This window comes from Typopeltis vanoorti, chromosome 16, assembly GCF_054136105.1.
Source record: "Typopeltis vanoorti isolate ZY-2024b chromosome 16, IOZ_Tvanoo_1.0, whole genome shotgun sequence".
NCBI classification, from domain to species: Eukaryota; Metazoa; Arthropoda; class Arachnida; order Uropygi; family Thelyphonidae; genus Typopeltis; species Typopeltis vanoorti.
In genome coordinates this window covers 104,970,505-104,992,313 of record NC_143564.1, presented here as the reverse complement: position 1 = coordinate 104,992,313, position 21,809 = coordinate 104,970,505, and the positions used below count along the sequence as shown (strand labels likewise).

The 21,809-nt window shown below is 36.4% G+C and overlaps 1 protein-coding gene across 1 annotated transcript in view; it reads left to right on the top strand.

The window, feature by feature from the left end:
- LOC150098241 (acetylcholine receptor subunit alpha-like) overlaps positions 1-21,809 on the top strand; it is a 58,765-nt gene that overhangs the window by 25,368 nt on the left and 11,588 nt on the right. Inside the window, exons 2-5 of the mRNA XM_090406495.1 lie at positions 319-476; positions 10,773-10,817; positions 15,517-15,626; positions 20,595-21,133. Coding sequence (XP_090262621.1) covers positions 10,815-10,817; positions 15,517-15,626; positions 20,595-21,133 — 652 coding nt within the window. The 5' untranslated portion in view covers positions 319-476; positions 10,773-10,814. The remainder of the gene's footprint in view (positions 1-318; positions 477-10,772; positions 10,818-15,516; positions 15,627-20,594; positions 21,134-21,809) is intronic.

Sequence of the window (21,809 nt, the reverse complement as noted above, 5' to 3'; positions counted from 1 at the left end):
TTGAAGGTCTACGAATTGGGCTCATTCTTTATAAACAATTTTCTGATTTGTGCTAGACGTGCTCTCGCTTCAGATATTTATGACTTGAGGGATATATCTTTTACAAACAGACCTGTAAGGGCTGATTTTTTTAATTAAATGTTTTTTTCGATTAATAAAAATTATATTCAAGCTGTTTTGGAGGTTATCATTCACGTAGACAAATTATTGTATTTGAAGAATAATCGTATAATCAGTGTTTCTAGAATACTGAAGTATTATGCTACTTAAAATAAATGAAGTGATCAGATCTAAAGAAATGTTTGTATATTTTTCTAGTGAGGCTACTTTTATCTAAGCCTACTGAAGAAAATAGTATCATAAGGTTACGGAAAGATCTCTTTGCCAATTACGATAAAAATGCGCGCCCTGTTAAGCACCACACAGAGGAATCGGTTGTACGTATTAATATCAGCCCTGTCTACGTACAGGATTTGGTAAGTTACACTAATTCACTAAATGATTCGCTAATATTTTTGAAGGATTGGTACTTTTTTAATTTATATATTAAAACCGATTTTGTGTTGATCACCTTTTCAAATTCAGAAATGGAGTAGATGTTACACTATTGTACTCTAATTCAAGTTCGCCTACTAAAAAATCCTTCTGCGAAAACTAAAGAACGAGAAAGAATAAACAACAGCTCGATAATGAAGTTTCTACTTTTGTTTCTTGTCACGATAGAAGTATTAGATCGGTAGCTTGGAATATCTCATAAGAGGCCAAGTTCATTTTTGTTTGCATAGAGACTGTTGATACTCAGAACTATAGTTCAAGGGGGGAAAAAAAGTGCCTATGCCGGACAAGAAGCGTATTTTTAGACACGAGCGAAGTGTTTTTATTATACAACATTACTTTACAGCTAATTAATGAATGCACGTACTTGATTCTTCTAGCTTGTCTTTATTTGTTTTTTTTGGAAGGCAAGATATCTTAAATTTTATTCAGTTTTTACGAACACGATTTACACATAATTCAGAAAGGAACCTACAGATAATATTAAAAGAAAAGACATGTTTATAGTAATCTGCACTAAGTGGCATATTCTACCGAATTTCGAGACATATAACCTGCTTAGTAAGGAGCCGTGTTTTTAGGTGTCGAGTTAAATCCATTAGCGGAGTAATTTCTTCGTGTTTTTATTTTTTTCTTTAAATCAATAGGAAGAATTAGGTATATCCTCAGATATATTACTCTTTTATTAACTTAGTGTTTGGTTTTAGTCTTTTTTAATAATAATAACATTTTATAGCTTGTGGAATGCATAAGTATGCATAGTCCTCTATACCTAAGTGATGCCTTTGGCTGGAAATGCTTAGATTCGAATCCCTTCTAAAACATGAAAGAACCATGAAGGCCATTTCAGATGAATAGTGGATCGTCTGGTCTCATACTGTGAGGTGGAAGAGTGTTTCCTCTAGCCCTCAATTCTTTGTCATGATTCAACACATGTTACCTATATTAGTGTAGGGCCCTTAAATTTGAGTTTTCCATTTACAACTATATAAATATAAATAAATTCCTTCTTTCCAAGTCTTCAGTAGTGTAAATTTAGTTTAATCCTTTATCCCAGTGAGAGCAAACAAAGTTTGCGCCTGAAAATATCTTCAGGACTGAATATAGTGTTGTACTATCTTACCTGGGTAAGTAGTGCAACACCAGGGCAACTCGTAGCAAAGGTGGAGCAAGCTATCAACACTCCTATCCCAGTATCTCCCATAATGCAAAACACATCTCCTTGTGGATATGTATACTGTTATGCATTAAGGGATTGGCCACTACCCAGACTAGTTTCGACCTTTATTGAGGCCTCTTCAGTGGGAGCCAGGCCCAGAGTTGGAGATACCAGGCAGAAGCAGTAGCAAGGTCATCTTTACCTATAGGGGTTGCCAAAAGGTTTACCACCTTTTTTTTATTAAATTACTCTGGATTTAGAGAAAGATGTTGAAAGTTTATTTTATTTTATTTTTAAAAATTTTATTTAAAAAATTATTTTTAAAATTTTTTTATTTTTTTAGACTATAATATAATAAATTTAGTTTAATCCTTTATCCCAGTGAGAGCAAACAAAGTTTGCGCCTGAAAATATCTTCAGGACTGAATATAGGTAATGGTAAAGATGGTAAAGGTAAATAGGTAAAGATGACCTTGCTACTGCTTCTGCCTGGTATCTCCAACTCTGGGCCTGGCTCCCACTGAAGAGGCCTCAATAAAGGTCGAAACTAGTCTGGGTAGTGGCCAATCCCTTAATGCATAACAGTATACATATCCACAAGGAGATGTGTTTTGCATTATGGGAGATACTGGGATAGGAGTGTTGATAGCTTGCTCCACCTTTGCTACGAGTTGCCCTGGTGTTGCACTACTTACCCAGGTAAGATAGTACAACACTATATTCAGTCCTGAAGATATTTTCAGGCGCAAACTTTGTTTGCTCTCACTGGGATAAAGGATTAAACTAAATTTCTTATAGTCTAACCTAGTGAAAAATAAACTTTCAACATCTTCAGTAGTGTGGAATTTCGCTAGTTGCGGACAGTATCTACCATGATAACTGTTATACCTCAGTATTAAGCACCGTGGCGCTTCAAATAAACTATAATTCAGCGCTTTTTTTTTAAATCAAAAATATGTAAATCGGCACTATATTAAGTTAGTTTTTTTTTTGTCAGTCTTGTTAAATTAGTATCTACATCAAATACTATACCTGCATAACCTAGTGCAGGACCTATCACTTACATAAATCCTGAGGAATGAATATTTCAACTATCGATGAAAGTGAACGTTAATCTAATTGGGCTTTTCTTCCAGCCTACACACAAGATGACCGAATTCTTGATCGATTGATCATAGAAAATGTGTAGCCGAAAAATGTCTCTCTTAAATTTAATTCTTCCAAAAATAATTTTTTTCTGCAAAAATTATTTCAAAGCATTAATAATTATTACAAAATAATTTAGAGTAATTTTCATCGTTCAAATTAGAATACACGATATTTCCGCTTTTCTGAACTCTGATGGTGTTCGGAGATTGAGATTCCATTATGCTCCACCCTTATATGCAAGAACTTATCTGGAAACAATGTGTTCTAGACGACGAGATGCAAAAATTACAAGTGGTTTATGCAATGGGAACGCCTGTACGCACGTATCTGGGGTACACCCGCTTCCAAACAAGTCTTAGAGAAGACATATATCGTTAGGTATATATATCGTTAGGTATTATAACTGAAGTAACTGCAATTTCAGTGTATTACATTTGTTCTTTGGCCACTTTGCCTATTGCATAGGATGCAAAAACACTGGCACTTTTGTATGAGAATGGAAGATGATGTCATATATTGTAATATTCCACAACCCTTGAGATGGGAGATTTCATTCCTTATCACCCAGGTCGCGAGTAATTTTTGCTTTAATTTTAACAATCTAATAGTTCATTTTTCAAATTTAATCAATGAAATTTGGTATTTAGCTGAGATATTGATATTGGCTTCAGTGATAATGGACCATTGCATACTAGTTTTTCCTTCGGTTCAAACGCTGTTTATAATTGGTGTGGATTTTGTAACGCCTGGTCATTTTTATGGTGGAGTCAGAAGGGCAACTTCTGGAAGATGATTGAAATTTAGATAACTGCCAAAGGAACCTTTTTGATTTTTTTTCAAGAGAGGCCTACAGCCCCTCCCTCCCCCATGATGACCGTAGTTCAACAAGCATTTTAAACTCTTCCAAACCTATACCTCTACAGGAGTTTTATCAGTTAATACGCGGAGGGATGAGCCTCTGGAGCTCAGTCGGTAATGCAGTGCCCTTTGGTTCTGCTCTAGGATGCTAAGAATAAATTTTTTAACCAACTCAGTGAGTTAGCCTTTTCATATGGGATGATAGGAATATTCGTCTTGCAAACAAACTAAACAGCGAATACACGCAGCTTCCAGACAGAATGCATTGCAACAGTAGCAGTATATAAGATAGTGGGGCATACCAATCATTATATGCTAAGAATGATAATAATGGAAGGGATTGGAGCGATGCAGACGCCAAGGTATCAGAAGTTCCAGAAGAACTGATGGTTGTGTTATACTGGCATTTTTAAATTTAAAAATCTCATCCTTTCATATAAACGTTTTTTATAATCAGTAAATTAAAATGTACGCACATCTCTGTGAGTTGGCAATGTTTTTTTTTCTTTAAAAAAATTCTATGCAGCTTACTAATAACGTATTCAATACGATCTATATAGTTTTATTGAATGTGAAATTTTAAAATAATCATATCTTAAAGGAAAACATTAGCAACGTAACGAAGAGTTACTTTTTTTTAATGAATCAATCAGTAACTTATTATGGTTTTAACTTGGCCAAGGGCTGAAATCTAAAATTAATTTCTGCACCATTTAGATTATTGCGATTGATTTTTGTGTTTTGCACTTAATTGAAACAACTGTCCCAAATTGTACCCCTGATATTCGTTGGACAATTCCAATTTTTATTTTTGCCTTGCTCGAAAGTGAAATAACCCAACATGTGATTAAAATTTATACAGGCAAATTGATAAAGAGAAAAAAATTGATATCATATACATAATAAATCGCATAAGATCATATACATAATCTTATGCGATTTATTACTATGCTATGAAGTGCCCGTATAATTTTGTGATCACTTCATATCAGTGGAAGATTTTCAGTTCAGTTCTAGTCATGGGCTACATGAAGGTAGGATGTTTTCTTACTAAACTTTATCTTGACTTCATTGGCTTGGTACATGTTAGTAGGATTCTTTCTTACTGAAAGACGGTTGGTTGTTTATGTAGCTAAAAAAATCAACCATAGAACACATTTTCTTCGCGTGTGGCCATGCTGGCAGATGGTGACGATTTCATTTACCGTGAAATGAAAGAATGAAAAGTGGTGATAAAGAGCTAACGGTCCCTCTAAGAAATTAGTGGATTTTCATAATATCGTTTTATTCGAATTCAAGCTAATCAAAATGTCATTTTATTGTATGCTTTTAATAAGAATTTTCTTCTCATTTGCATGCAGTGGCAAACTTTTCACAATACTGTATAATTGTTTTGAATGTTGCTAAGCTTCTCGCATTATCCTCTGTAGCTTAGTAGAAGTGGCGTTTGCACTCTACGACGCTTGACCGCACGACGAAAGGCGTTCGAATCTAGTCGCTGACTAGAGGAACTTTTTCTAAGCCTTTTCTCAACCAGTTCCCGAGTTAGTCGATCTCTGACACGGGCTAGCGGGTTTTTCTTCCCGTAAACTCGAGAAAATCGGCCGTCGAACCCACACTATTTTCAGACGTTAAAAGTATTGTGTTAAGGTTAGGCACCACGAGATGGCGACACTTGCTAGCCGCCTTCTTCACTGAGTACCAATTAATTAGTGATTGCCTTGGACCAGTTATCTCTGATTGGCTACCAGTGGAGATTGAACTGCCCACTTAGTCTCCAAAAGTTAGATAGGGCTAAATGGCCTAGCGTACTCCCTATATACGGGAACCAAAAGGCGTTAGCTGATTTTTTAATTTTTTTATTCATTCCATCATAAGACTTATTTCCCAAATTCATACTTTTACAATACATGTAACACTACTATCAGATTTGTTTGAAGTTGATTTTATGTTAGTGATGGAAGAACCAGAACTACTAAAGAGAAACTAATCGCACAACCACATTGAGATCAACAAATCCAGCGGGTTGGTTTAGTCGCTGTCAATCGCATGTCGAGGTATCTATGGTCACATCGATATGCTTAACACGAGAATTCACCATTCTATGTATTAGTTTGTTGTGTATGAAAATAAGCACTTGCTGCTTATTTTCACCCTCTTCATTTTCTCACGTCCTCATTTTAATATTTTTATTTTTATGTGCATAACATTTTACAGTTCTGAATTATATAATTTCGGGTGTGTTATTAGAGACTTCCAAGGAGTCAAGGGCACATTGAGAGAGGTCATACGTCGCGCACACCATCATACCTTATCCTAAACTGATTCTCACTAGATAATGCAGTTATCTTAAATAAGTAGACAGTTCCACTCACCCACTGCTCGGTGAGAAAACTATCTGCCTTTCACCTCTTTCTGAATTTCACAAACTTCCATGAATGGCTTCTTGTTCTCTCCTACCTTCCATATAACGAAATATTTCAGACAATATTCTGTAACACCCATTCAGAAGTTTATATACTTCTATCGAATCACCCCTCTTACTTCTGTTTATCACTGTCTTCAGTCCACATCCTCGCAATCTGTCTTGGTAATCCACATTCCATTATCCCGAGATCATCTTTGTTACGCTTCTGTGCACCTCTTCCACAGCTCCATTATCGCGTGCGAACCCAGGAGATTAAATCTTGATAAGACCCCACGTGCAATATAGTCCACGTGGGGTCTTATCAAGAGGAAAAATGAATTCTTCTGAGTTGTATTTGTAGTTTTTGCTGTGTGAACCTTTGAACTTCAAATTCCCATCCTATTAACTTTAAGATTTTTCATACTTATTAACATTAAATTGATAGCTATAATCATTTGTCCGCATTTCCTGCCTATTCAAATAATTCTGTAATTGCTGTCCCTAATTTCCCTGTCTTTCTTTGCATTATCAGCAAACAGTTGAACACCTACTAATGAAATCCCAATATCATTAATCTATAGATTGAATACCAATGGTCCAAGAAGTGATCTATGTGGTAACATCACTCGTCACCTTAAATCTGGCAGTTCACCCCCCACCGTTTTTCACATTCTGATACCTGTATGTCATTCATCCACCCACCCACTTATTCAAGTCGGGAGTTTATATTTCAATCCAATATTCTCCAGTTTATGCAACAGCCTTTCATGTAGTATCCTACCAAACTTTAGCAATATCCAACAGCACCAGTGTATATATATTCACTTTAACCAATTCAGCGGTAACTTATATGAGCAGATCGCTAAAACATGACCCATTATGTTTTTTGTTGTAAAGTATAATTTGTCTGGCAATCCATGTCTTATGTGAATTCTTACCAGCTTTTCTAAAATCTTCACTACCACTCCAGACATGCTGATAGGTGTGTAATGTGGCTCCAACCCACGAAAGGTTTTATGAAAACCTATAGCACATTCGTCCCGTGGGTGGACTAAGGATTTTCTTAAATCTTTACTTTATTTTTTTATTAATTTTATTTTCTTTTTGTATTTATTTCTTTTTTACATAGTCCAGAAATCCTGCTCGAAGGACAAAGCACGAAACGTTTTTATTCTATTTCAGGCTTCTGATAAGCAGAGAAGTGGGCTCATACCAGGCAAATAAATCCATCTCCCACCTAAATATAAACATCCATGGCCAGATTCGAACTGGAACCCTTTTGGTTGGAAATCGGATATGCTAATCACTCGGCCAAATAGGATTATCATACATTTTCCTTCTGTGGGAGTTTTCCTGAGATGAGACTCCGACTATACAAGCATGTCGAAGGCCTGACCATTTCGGCTGAACTTTCCTTTAGCATACATGCTGATATCTCATCTGTCCTTATTGCCTAATTCTTAACCAGGCTCTGCAAACATTCTAGAACCGGCTCTTCATGCAACTCTATTTCTTCATCCAATGTGGCAATAGCACTGTGTGCTACGTCACCTACACCAAATTGATCTTAGCGAAGTGTTTGAACTCACTATTGAACAATAGGCCTGTATAGCACAATGGAAGTGACGCTTGCATTCTCTGTGCTAGGTAGCACGAAGCTATGTTCAAGTCTAGTCGCCGACTGGAGCAACTCGACCGGTTCCCGAATTAGTCGATCTCTGGCACGGGCAAGCGGGATGTTTCGTCTCGTAAACTCAAGAAAATCGACCATAGAACCCCCATCATTTCGGACAGAAGCATATCCTGTTACTGTTAGGTACCAAGCGATGTTAGCACTTGTGTGCCTGTGGAGATTGAACCGCCCACTTAGTCTCCAAAAGCTAGATAGGATTAAAAAAAGAAAAAAGTTTGCCTACTCTCTTAAGGGAATAAAAGGCGTTAGCTGATTTATTTTATTTATATTTGAACAATACTGCATGCATTCATTAAAGTTATGCTTCCACATTCATTCATTCTCTTATTTGCTGCATAAGGATGAAATTCTTTTGGGTTGCCTGCACAGCCAGTTTCTTCTCATGTCCAACTTAGTTTTTTGTCTAATATTCAATTTTTCACTAGCCTGCGCTTTATATATCACGTAACCCCTCTTATCCTAATCTCATGATATTCATAATACATCATCCTCTGCTTATAGATCTTTTGATTATTAAAGCTACAACCCATTTCACTCCCACTCTATTTGTTCTTCAAAGTGTAGGGACAATTCAAATAATGCATTATTAGCAGATTGAGATTAGTATCTTTTCAAAGCTTCCCATGCATTGCTGACATCATTCCCATTCAGTGGCAGATACCATGGGACCAATAATAAGTAATGTGTTTTTTGAAGAGTTTTCAAACTCTTCAATTTGTTTACGATTCAGGAGGTTCTTTGTACTGCATTCCCCGGCCACTTTTATTTGTGTGCGACCGGTGCAGTCGCACAAGGCGCCGCACTTGGTATAGAACAAAAAATATGAATTCGGTAATTAAATGCAACATCAGTTCAAAGCCGAATACAGAAACTATAAAAGTTTCGTGCGAAAATTGACAGGAGAGAGAGAGAGTGTGTGTGTGTGTATTCCCGCAAGCTCTCTGGTCAATTTTCTCACGAAACTTTTATAGTTTCTGTATTCGGCTTTGAATTGATGTTGGATTTAATATCCACTTAATTTATATAATTTTTGCATCGCCGAAGTGAAGCCTTTTGACTCTTTATTTTAGTGAATTCGGTAATATTTTTATAAGGCAAACACGTAGCCATTTTAAATTAGAATGTGCGGCGGCTGTTGTAGGAGTCACGCAACAATGAAGATACATTAAGAACTCTCAAATTGACGTTGTCGGTGTTTGTCTAGGAAGCCGCTGCTTTATATGCATATATTGTAAAAAGTTATTTACTATCTTGCATTTGTCCAAAAAAAAAAAAAAAAAAAAAAAAAAAAAAAAAATCACCTAACACCTTTTATTCCCATATGGGGAATAGAAGAGGCCGTTTTAGCCTTTTTTTTATTTTGAGACTGATGGGGATGCTTAATCTCCACTGGTAGCCAATCAGAGATAGCTGGCAGAAGGCTATCACTGATTATATTACTTGCTGTTATTAAATGAAAACGTAATAGCTAAAAATTTAAATTTTTAGCTATTACGTTTACTGACTTTACGTTTACTAACTCACTGTTTCGCTTAGCTCTCTGGAAGTTGAAACATATATTTCATATCATGGCATCGTTGAATAGAGGCGGCTGATAAATGCCGCTATCTCGTCGTCCCTAATCCTAACACTATGTTTACTATCTGAGACTAGTGTGGGTTCTTCAGTTAATGGGAAGAAAAACCCGCATGCTCGTGCCAGGGATAGACTAACTCGGGAACTGGTCGTAGAAAGGCTTATTAAAAATTCCTCTAGTCTGCTACTAGGATTGAACTTACGATGCTTTATTCGAGTGATTTAATGCTGTGGACAGTACAAACCCCTTCCACTGAGCTTTTATTTGTATAATCAACATGCTATGTACATTCGGAACTGTACAATATTTACATAGCATGGTTGTTGTTGTTTACATATTATTCTAATATGTTCACAATATTAGTTTGCAAGTACATTTTTTTGTCCCTTTTTTTTTACACATATTTTAGATATATCTATTTTCACATATGTTACATTAGTTCTATATTTCTTTTTTTTTTATGCATGTTATTTTTACTCTTTACATCAATTTCTATTCCCACAGCTATACAGCTGGTGGGTTACATATTTACATCTGCATTCGAATGTGCAGGCGTTAATTTTATACCATTAATATACATTGTGAGAGCCTGTGTAGCTCAGTGGATGTGGCGTTTGCACACCACGGCGCTTGGCCGCACAAAGGAAGACTTGGTTTCGAGTCTAGTCGCGACTAGAGGAAATTTTTCTAAGCCTTTTTTCGACCGGTTCCCGAGTTAGTCGATCTCTGGTACGGGCAAGCAGGTTTTTCCTCCCGGAAACTCGGGTTTTTTGTCCTGTAAACTCAAGAAAATCGACCGTAGAACCCACATTATTTCAGACATTAAATATATTGTGTTAGGGACCACGAGATGGCGGCACATTTGAGCCGTCTCTCTTCACTGTGTACCGCTTAATTAGTGATAGCCTTGGGCCATCTATCTCTGATTGGTACCAGTGGAGATTGAACTGTCCACTCAGTCTCCAAAAGTTAGATAGGGCTAAATGGCCTCGCCTACTCCCCGTATACGGGAATAAAAAGGCGGTAGCTGATTTTTTTTTTTTTTGATGAATATGCATTGCGTTATTGTAACAAATCTTTGCCAATGGCACATTTAATAATATATCCTTACCCCCCCCACACACATATATATACATCTTCTTTCTAACTTGCAGACATTCATTTTACAGCCCCTTGCACTGGGCTACACAGACGTTTCAAGAACGTCTATTGTTACTTGCTCTTATTAAATGAAAATGAAATAGCCAAAAATGTAAATTTTTAGGACTAATCTTCCAAAGATCTAAAACTTAGATCTTTGGAAAATAAACCTGACTTTAATAAAAACTTAACAGTGATGTCAAGAGTAAATTCAAATGTGGCTTTTATATTTCAGGACTTGGATAAACGTGTGTTCACCATCGATGCTTGGTTTAACATGGTGAGTAAACTTCATGATTTCACGTTATACTGATAGATGCTTGCACTTAACTTTCAACGTGTATTAAAAATAAGATGAAATGTTAGTTTCGTTTTTAGATATTGATTAGGTACTTCAAATCAAGCAGACATGACCAAAACGTGTTGTATTACATTTAAACAAAGACAACCTGTATTTTAGTGAGACAAAACTTCTCAGTACGAAAAACAGAACTGGCTTCCCTTTAAAATCAGTGTAAGAACTTAAAAAAAAACCTTTCGAGTCTTCAGAATTCAAGGAGAACTGGCCTACCAGTCCAGAACTCGGGGGGGGGTATGCACCAGGGGGGAAAGAACCCCCTTTCGAGTTTTCAAAATTCGAGTCATCAGAATGCAAGGAGATTCGGCCTACCAGTCCAGAACTCGGGGGGGGGGGGGAAACGCGATAATATCGACACTGCGTTAGATAGCAGTGTATTTGTTTCGTAATCTAAAGCGTTAATCGAACATTTCCAATTAACTATTCAATCATTGTCGAAACATAAGCTTTAACATGTTGTATTGCATTTATATAATGTTGTAAGCATTGTTATTATTTATAAACAAAATTAAAATTTTTCATTTTTTCCTTGGGGGTGCTGCAGTGTCGCAGTGCTTATGTACGGGCCGCCACTGCCGTCCAGTTCGATTTTTCAAACGGTCAAATCATCCTAAACTTGCAGTAAAGCTTTCACATTCCTCTTGAAATTTAGTCCCTTTCAATGAGGTACAAATATTGAGAACTTTTGCCTGAATATTCCCTGTACTAAGAGGTATTCTTTTTTGGTTATAATACCCAATCCAGAGTGATAGAAGACGCTCCATCTCGCTCGCTAAATGGCTTCTATTTCGGCTGATCTGCATGCTAAAAGAAGCAGTAGCAACTTTTCCTTGCTCTTTGTATTCTTTGCTCTTATTTAATATAGTTCAAACAGTAGAGTCGCTGTATCCCAGGTCTCGCACAATCATCGTATTACTGCGCAACTTTCTTGTCTGTTAATGACTTCCAGCTTTTCCGCTCGCTGAAGATTGGCGACAAAAACTTTTGCGCACCGTAAAATTACGCATAACGTAATTTTACGCTAAATCGCGTTAACTGATTAATCACTTGCTTAAAGCTGGAAATAGTATCATTTCACTCAATCGCTTTAACATTATCACGCATATCGTATTCGCGTTAAGCGAAGTTTTCCTGTATAGGAAACATAGAGGCTGATCAGATAACAAGGACATTTGTCAGTCATTTCAGTAATAAAGAAATGGGCTGTAACAAGAATTAGGCTTTAACCAAAAAACGACATATTTGTGATACTGTGTTTAACTGAATGTGTGATGTAGAAAAACTACTGTACTACTTTTACTCTAAGTATTCATTGCCATTGGTAACAGTGTGATTTCGACTTTTTGTGATGTTATTCATAGTCTAATGTTGGTAAAAATCCTTTTTCAAATAAAAACATGATGGGGAAGAGAATGCCAACCCATATACTTAAGTGCTATCAAAACAATGTTAACATAAGTATCGAATGAGCATTAGTATCATTATGTCCTCGTAAGTAAGGAAAAGTATTTTAACATGCATTTTAAACATTTTTCCATTATGCTTTCATAATGCAAAAATGAAATATTGCAGTATGTGCAATATACTTTGTTAACTAGATTATCATCATCATCACGGGCAACTCCAAGGAGTTCCTAGACTCATCGAGGGAGGCCCTAAACATCATGTCAAGAACGACTATTCAACATCCACACAGTATCTATCATACTTTGCCTTGAACTCATTCACGGACATGACTCCCACAACAGACTCTGGCAACTTATTTCAGTCATTCACCACTCTCCAAGTAAAAAACCTAGTTCTAACAAATCTTCAACCTGTTCTCATAAGGTTCATTCCATAGACCTGCTATCATCTTGGTCACTTGCCTCTGGATCCTCTCCACCTTCTCCCCATCAAGAAGAAACCCTGGCGCCCAGATCTGGGCACAGTAGTCACAATGGGGGTCTTATCAAGGCTCGATACAGAGGAACAAGAACTTGCTTGTCTCTGCTCGTCAAAGTATTCTTCAGTAACCAAGTGATTTGATGAGCTGATTTAGCCACTTTTGCAATGTTCCCCCCTAAACTTCAACTCCCTATCCACCAACACTCTCAAATCCCTGGCCTCATCAATCTCCTGCAGTACAGTTCCACCAATGTGGTATACTGCTGCTAATCTTTTCACTCCAAAATGCATAACCTTACACTTTACCACATTAAATTGACATCCATTCTCCTTAGCCCAGTCCTCCAATCTATCCAAATCATTCTGCAAAATTTTGACATCCTGTGCATTCACTATTGCTCTACCCAACTTTGCATCATCAGCAAACAAGTAAACACTTCCTCTCAGATCCTTTTCTATATTGTTAATGAACAAATTGAAAAGTAGTGGTCCAAGAACAGAACCCTGCAGCACACCACTAACACAGGTCGTCTTTTGGACTCTACCCCCTGAATAAACTACCCTCTGATATCTCTCCATCAACCACCCTCCTATCCATCCCCATATGCTGCAGTTTACTGATTAGAATTCCATGTGGTATCCTGTCAAAGGCCTTAGCAAGGTCCAGCAGTATCACTGTATACCCATTACCCTTATCCAGTTAAGCCATCAGTGTGTTATAAAATGTGAGCAAGTTACTGCAGCCATGATCTACCCTTCACAAAACCATGCTGTCCCCCCCATACAGTATCCCATTTTCATCTATCCATTCCTGTATTTTTCTCTTGACTTTCTCCAAAACCTTGATGACTCCTGATATGCAGATTGGTCAGTAATTTGCAACAGCAGTCTTGGAACCGCCTTTATGCAGTGGAATTATTTTCCCCTCTTTCCACCCCCTCGGGACTAACCCAGACCCGAAACTCAAATTAAAAAAATGGTCAAGGGCACTGACAATTCTTTAGCTGCTTCACATAAGACCCAAGCTGGTATACCATCCAATCCCACAAATGCATTCACATTAAACTTTTGTAATATACTATTCACCTCCATTTCATTCACTTCAATTCCCTTATAAGTTATTGGTTCCTTCATTCCTGCAATATCACCACCTAGATGATATATACTCTTGCAAAGTGCTAGCTCAGTAATTCCACTGTATCGATTTGCATCCTTGAAAAGTTTGGGGAAAAAAGTCATTTACTTTATTATTGCAAATCAAGCTAAACAAGTCATAGGAAGACTGGTTGAAATGTAGGAGATAAATATCAGGAATGTCGCAAAATGTTCTAAAGCCTACTGAAAAAAACTTAGAAATTGAGGCAAGAGTACCACAAAAGAAATCGAAGACAATAAAGTTAGCATGAAAACCGAGATAAAGATATTCTATCGTCTGGAGTAATTACTTTGACTATTAAATGAAACAAGTAGTGACAGAATAGTAGTAGAAAATATTTAGGAATGCAAACAGAAGTATATATCTATTTTTAGATATCTATTATATATGGCATTACATTACATATTACATCTATCTATTACATATTGTATATGATCTCTTATTCATTTCTCTAAAGCTTAGCTACAAGGGAAATACAAACTGGTCTATAGTTTGATGCTTTCATTCTACACTTTCCTACTAGCAAGACTTTCATTGAATAGTCATGTCAATGGAGTTCTGTCCACAGAGTTAGCCTAGTGGCTTTGCGCTTTGCAACCATATGCCTGGAGAAGGAGTGTCCTGGGTTCGATTCCTGTTGCCGATGTGAGAAGCTTAAGGATCTTCTTCAGCCATAGCCAAGTTAGCCGGTCTTGGGTGTGGAGAGCAGGGTTTTTTCCCTGCTGTCCACAAGCAGGCAAACCGGCCCCATGAACACATGGATCTACTGCCATAAATACTTAGCCCCATGAGGGGGCTCAAATTGCCCCAATAGGGACAGGGGAGAAAAGGGAGGAAACTCCATATGAATAAAATAAAAAAAAAATGGAGCTCTCAGTTATTAGCATATTCTCTTAAAATTCTTGCTGCTTTATTGACTTTCAGAGTACTTACTATTTGAAGCACATTCTAATGTGGCACTAAATCTTTAATACTTCCCACCTTTCAGGAATAAAACCTACTTTTCCAGGATGAAATGCCCCAGTAAAGTGATCCTTAAACAGTCCACTACGTCATCTGCATTTTTCACTTCAGTCCCTTTTACATCTAACGGGATCATTCGTCCACAGTCATTCCACTTCCTACTAACTCCACATAATGAAAAAATTCCTTAGGATTTTCCTTGGACTCTACTGTAATCCCTTCTAGTATTTGATTTTTGTCTTCTTACTATTATACTAGTCACTTTCCTAGCTTGGATCATATTCCCCATGCATCTGCACTCCACCTCTGTTTTTATACTTTTTCATATGCAGTTCCTGTTGGATTTCATTATTCATCCACTTTACACCAAAGCATGTTCTTTTTTCACTTGAGGAAAATGCAATTTGCTCTTGATAAATATTTCTTCACTAGCTTCCGTGCTCTGCTGATATCTTTCCCTTGCATCTCCCTATCTGCAGTGTTAAACCCTAGTTTAATCAGGTAATTTTATTCTACACGTTTAAAATTGAATTTTCAATTTCATAATTTTTAGAAGTTTACATTTTAAAATATTAATATTTGATTTATACTAGCATTTTTTTAATAAACCTCTAGAAATGGCAGGACATTTATTTGAGGTGGAATCCTGCTGATTATGATGGCCTTCAATCCTTGCATGTTCCTAATGATGAGATATGGAAACCTGACATTGCTGTTTTTAACAGGTATTATCATTCATTAATTGCTTTTTTTTTATATTCACAGTTAGCATTATTATTACATTTATCTGTCATTGTTAATGTCATTTGTCTATCTGAAATTAATTCATGACATTGTTCTTTATAGGCTTTAAAGGTTACTTATTTCTTTTAAAACATCACGAATGATATTAGGTTTTATGTAAATTCAAAATAAGATTAATTACAAGGGGTTGACTTTTACTCCAATGTGTGTGTGTGTACACACACACACAATATATATATATATATATATATATATATATATATATAGTTAACTCAGATTATTAAGTAGGATAATCAAAACATAGTAAATAATTTTAAAAATCTACATATGAACAGAAGATGCAAGAGAAAAGAAATTGATATTCCCTAGAAGCTACGTTATTACGGGCCATGTTTGTATCATAAGTGACAATTTTTCAATCCTGCAGACTTTTATTGGAAAGTTATCTCCATTCTTCATGAATGACTATACTGAGTTCTTTCAGTTAAGATTGCTCTACATGAGCCAGCCAGTCAATTAGATTCACATGTTATCTTCAAAACCAAGATATAATAAATTTTGCTGTGTCAAGAGAAGCCTTGAGGAACAGTTAACCTTTCACTATAGAATTCTACAAGGTGTAGGAAGGGCAGTGATATTTGGAACATGGAGAAGAAAAAATATGCATCCTGAGTAGTTTTCTAGTTATTTTCAAAATGCTTTTTAACCTGGATTTGAACACTTCAACAGTAGGCTATGTCATATTGATCAACTCCTGGAGAATGACATTGGTGGATGGATAATATTCAACTTAGGATTTATAGCTGATTGATTAATATTAATATAATATATTTGGGCCTAACTATTCTTGTGACAGTAGTCAATATTTGGCTTAGAATCACTGTCCACTAACACCTTTTCATTCCCCGTAAGGAAGAGATGAGGCTCTGCTTTGTAGTCCTAACATATGGAGACTGAGCCAATCGGTGATAGCAGACCCAATACTCACTAATTTTAACACCAACCAGTGAAGGGAGTATGACAGACAAGTGCTGCTGTAATCTCCCTATTGCATCCCAAATGTGTTCTGTGCAGTTGAGATTTGGAGAGCGTGCTGGTCACTCAATTCGATTCATATTCTTGGTCTCCAGAAATATATCTATTGCTCATGTATAATGTGGTATGGCACTTTCATCCATAAAAATGAATTCACCTACAGTACCACTGAACAATTGAACATGATGTTAAAGAACTTCATTTCTATAAAATTTCACCAGTCATAGGCCCCTTTTTTTTTGAGCACTTGTAGCTCGGTGCGTCCATTAACATTAATGCCTCTCTGCACCATGACCCCAATATATTGCCGTATCTATCCCATTCAAGAACATTCTTGCAATGGTAAGCTGCACCACTTTCAAGCTAGATCAAGTGTAGTCTAGAATCAGAGGAAAGACTAAAGCAATTCATCTGTTAAGAGTACACTAGCACACTGGTGTCTTGCTCAATTATTATGGATATAATGTTACTGAAAACATGCCCTACGATGAGCTGTGGATAAAGGGATGCAGACTAAAGCCCTTCTTGCATGTGGGCCTACTTATTGCAGATATCTTGCCACAGTTTGTTGAAATACCCACATACCTGTGCTTGAATGGAGCTGACTTGCAAGCTGATCTGCCATGGTGTGGCAATTACATCTTGCTTTTATAACCAAAAATCTATCTTCATGCTCCATGGTAGAGAAAGGATGATCTCTTAGCAAACGTTTAAAGTGCTGCCCAGAGCTTGGATACAATACTATGTGATTTCAAACTCTCTGGCAATATCAGTAATTCTGTAGCCTTCAAGCTTTCCAATAATTCTTCCCCATGCGAACTCATCTAGATGATGTCTTTCAGACATTACAAGACATCAAGTTTGCAACTTTATTCCTTCACAAAGAGCTTCTTCAAACACAACTCACTTAGTGGATTCCATTGCCTTTTATCCTGTTAAGTGCTACTACGTGATCCCTTTGCACTCGATTCGAAAATTTGAATGTGTACCTGCTTTCTACTTGAAATCTTATTTGTCTGAATTTGCGGTTTAATCTGCAGAAATAGTGTCCTTAGGTTTTGGACCAGTATATAATATGTTCAGATATTAGAATTTCAGTGTACTGGATTAACTCTTCCACAGGTTTGGATTACTTACTAGAATAATTTAAAAAAGTAAAAGTACATGAGAAAGCAGAAGCTTGTTGCAATTTAAAAGTGGCTACTTGACTACATCATTTTTAAGGTTATAGTGACAGTTTTTACTGTTACTACTGTGAACTTCAAATGGAAATTTAGATTTTAACAAAACAAAGTGGCCATATATAAATTGCAGTCTGCCTCTTAGTTAGCAGTAAATTTTTCATTTTTGTTTACATATTTATTTTTGACATATGACTTATGTTTAGATCAAGCTAGTAAAACAAAACAAGGTAAAATCTGTTGAATGAGATAACATGTGGTAATTGCTGTAGCATTTTACTTTATTTTTGTTTTTCTTCTGTTATGTGACAATTGTCAGTAGAATGTGACCTGTCTTCCGAGAAAGGGGGGGGGGGACTCCTGTAACCTCCCTATCTTTAGGTCAGGATGAATTTTTTTTAGGTAACATTTAGCAGTGTAAGAAACCATGATATTCCAGGTTGAATTGCAACTGGGTTAGGTTATGCCCTCCTTACAAATGCTCTCCCTTTAGTCCAGTTAGTTGAACTGAATTTTTCAGAGGGTCAAAAAGCCATGTTAGAAATCACTATATACCAAGTTTAGTTGAAATTGTGAAATAATTCAAGCTGCATTATTTCATAATTCCAGTTTTCACTTGGATTAAACCAAATTTCTCAGAGCTTCAACAATAAGTTATATTCCAAATTTAGCCAAAACTGGTTGAACAATGACTTGTGGAGGTGTGGAAGGATGAAAAATGAAGGAAGAAAACTGTCCTTTTTTGCATGTTCCCCTCCACCTCTCATTTACAGTTGGTCTGGTTATTATTAAGTGGATAAACTCCATTTAATTCTGACATGCCCTGTTAAGCTCCATTATTACAGATGATAATATTTAACTTAGAAGCAGCATCTCAAATTTTGGCCATATTTGTTCTTCTACTAACCAAGCTGTCACTTACTGCAGTGACTCTTAATATCCAGCAATATGTTTGTGGCATGTTTTAGAATCCATGTAAACTCTGATATGTTATTACATTGTGCTTTCTCACAATTTGGGTAGTGGTGGGAGGCTTTTTCATCCTGAAAAGCAGGCAAACTGGCCAGAACACACAATTTTCAGCCTTAGCATGTAAGGGTTAACTTGCCATATCATAAACAGTATCAGATTTCTGATAATCCAAGTTTATTTGGTTGTGAAAGGCAATTGAGTAACAACGGGAAAGATATCGCAATCCTTTTTTGTTAAATGTGTTAGTACATTTCAGAGATATGCTAATTGCTTATAATTACTAATAGAAATTATTTATTGAAAATAATGTAATAAAATACAACAATCTGAAGAAATATTATCCATAGATATTTTCACATATGAAATTAATAATAAATTAATATCATGAAGATTTTGACATTGTTGCATTTAATATGCACATGTCTAAACTCTGAAGAAACAATTGCTGCTTCTCTATATCATAAAATTCATATTATTGTCTGTAATAAAGTTCTATAGTCATTTTTGGAGATGTAGGGTTAAAATTAAAACCCAAGTTCCAGGAAAGGAAACATTACGTAACTGTGCTAAAGTTAAACTTACTCAGGAACTAGTCAGAGAAAAAAATGTAAGGTTTTAAACTTTGGAAAACAAAGATGGGTTGCAGAATTTATGCTTGGTGAGAATATATTGTTGGAGATAGAGGAAATAAGAGATCTGGGGGGTGATAGTGGATAAGGATCTAAAATTTAGGGGACACATTGCCAAAATTGTGAAGACAACACAAAGGCTTCTGGGAATGTTGCAGAGGACACCTCCACAACATTCCCAGAAGGACACTGAATCTCCCTACTTCTCCCTAGAAGTAGGGAGATTCTTGTTCTGTTGTATAAGGCTTTGATTAGGCCACACATGGACTATTGTGCCTGGATTTGGTCACCAGGTTTTCAGAAGGATGAAGAGATATTGGAAAGGGTGCAAAGGCGACTGACTAAGGTAGTTTCTGACCTCTGGAATGTTGAGTATGAGGAAAGATTGAGAAGATGTAATTTGCAGAGTCTGGTGGAGAGGAGGAAGAGGGGAGATATGATAGAGACCTACAAGTTGGTAAGGGGTTGTTATAAGATCAATGGTGGAGAAGTTCTACAGAGAATAGTGGGAGAACCAGCGGTCATCTCTGGAAACTGTATAAAGAGGGTGTAGGTAGGGGAGTGAGAGGCAGGTTTTTTTCATGCAGAGTTGTGAATGATTGGAATGTCTTGCCTGAGAGTGTGGTGTCTGCAAGGAGTTTGAGTGTGTTAAGGCTCAGTATGATGAAATATGTATGTGTGATAAAAGGACCTCCCAGATCATTCTTTGACTCCATGAGGTCTTGGGGTAATAATAATAAAAAGTTACTTTAGTTGGCAACTAGAATAAACTTGTAACAGTCTCTTCAGGCAGCCTAGTGCTAAGGATTATCAAAACCAGAAAACTAATACTGATAGTCTTTTAGAATAGTAAATTCAAAGTTTGATGAAGATGCATATAAAATTAACGTAAAAGGCACAAAAATGCACTATACAATCATGGTTAAATGCTTTGGTGTAGCTATTTAAGTTGTTACAATGTATATTTACGAATTTGTATGTGACAGTATATTAACAATCCATGTGACTATAGTTACCATGTATTCTTTCACTCGAATATTTTGATGTATTACATTTTTTTAAATCTTTAGTTAAAAAAATACTCGAACTATTATAATATGGTAATTTTCTTATATGCTAAATATTTTTTCAGCTACTCAACTACTGACATGGACACTGCAGAGAATACTCATGCAATAATCAACTCATCAGGACATATAACATATGTCCCTCCAGCAACAATTCGCAGCTTGTGTCCTAGGAAATTATCAGAATTTTCTATTGAAGAAGAGATATGCACTATTGAATTAGGAAGTTGGACATATGATGGTACTGTCATGATTATTAAACCATTCCAGGACACTGTCCCACTCAACAATTTCCACAATGATAATCCTCACTGGGATGTCAAGGATGTGTCTGTAATAGGGAAAGCAATAACATATGATTGTTGTCCAGAACCGTATTATACTTTGATTTTCACTTTTAACTTGCGACGTCGATCTGTTGGTGGTGCTGAGATTGTCAATGGACCTTGTTTTGTAGCTATTCTGTTAACTTTAGCCATGTTTTGGTTACCTTACAACTCTGCAAAAAAGCTGATCCTTGGTTGCTTTGTCTTACTTATGTTAACAGTGTGTCTTCTATATTTGGCTTCATCAGCAAAGTCCCCAATGGATGCTGAAATTTCAGGTAGGTAAAAGATAGCACCTTGGAGTAAGCTTTATTTTAAATGTTACAAAATTGAGATGCATGCTCTTTGGATATAATATGAAATCTAAACCTTTTTCATTCCTGAAGAGTAAGAGGCAGCACTTGTATGTTATTAACTTCTTTTTTTTCTTTTATACTGATTCCATGCACAAGCAGTCAAGGGTACCTATAAACATATTAGTGCTGTGTGTGAAGTGCAGATGAGGTCTGATATAGTGTCCTTGATGTTTTTTTTTTCTGAAGAGTTGCAGGTGGTAATTGTTTTGGAATACTTCTTGAAGAATGCTGTTCCAGAGGACAGAAGTGAAACGGAATAAAAGAGGATGAATGGGAGCAGGTATGGTGTGTTTGCAACTGCACAGTAAAGGGGTGTGCCAGGCAGCTGCAACTCTTGTATTAACATTTGCAACAGAAAGCAGAGGAATGATGGCTACCAATTTATTGAAGTGGTAACCATTGGAACTACTCACAGAATAGACACAGTGCTGAAACACTGTACCTGTGAGATAGACTGAAGTGAGTCTATAAGAGATGGACCATCTGTGAGATTAATTGTTCATCTTTGATGATGTTTGTACCACAAACATCATCATCAAATTCCTGATGATGTACCCTCAAGGAGGGTATACAGGAAATGATAGTACTCCACGAAAAA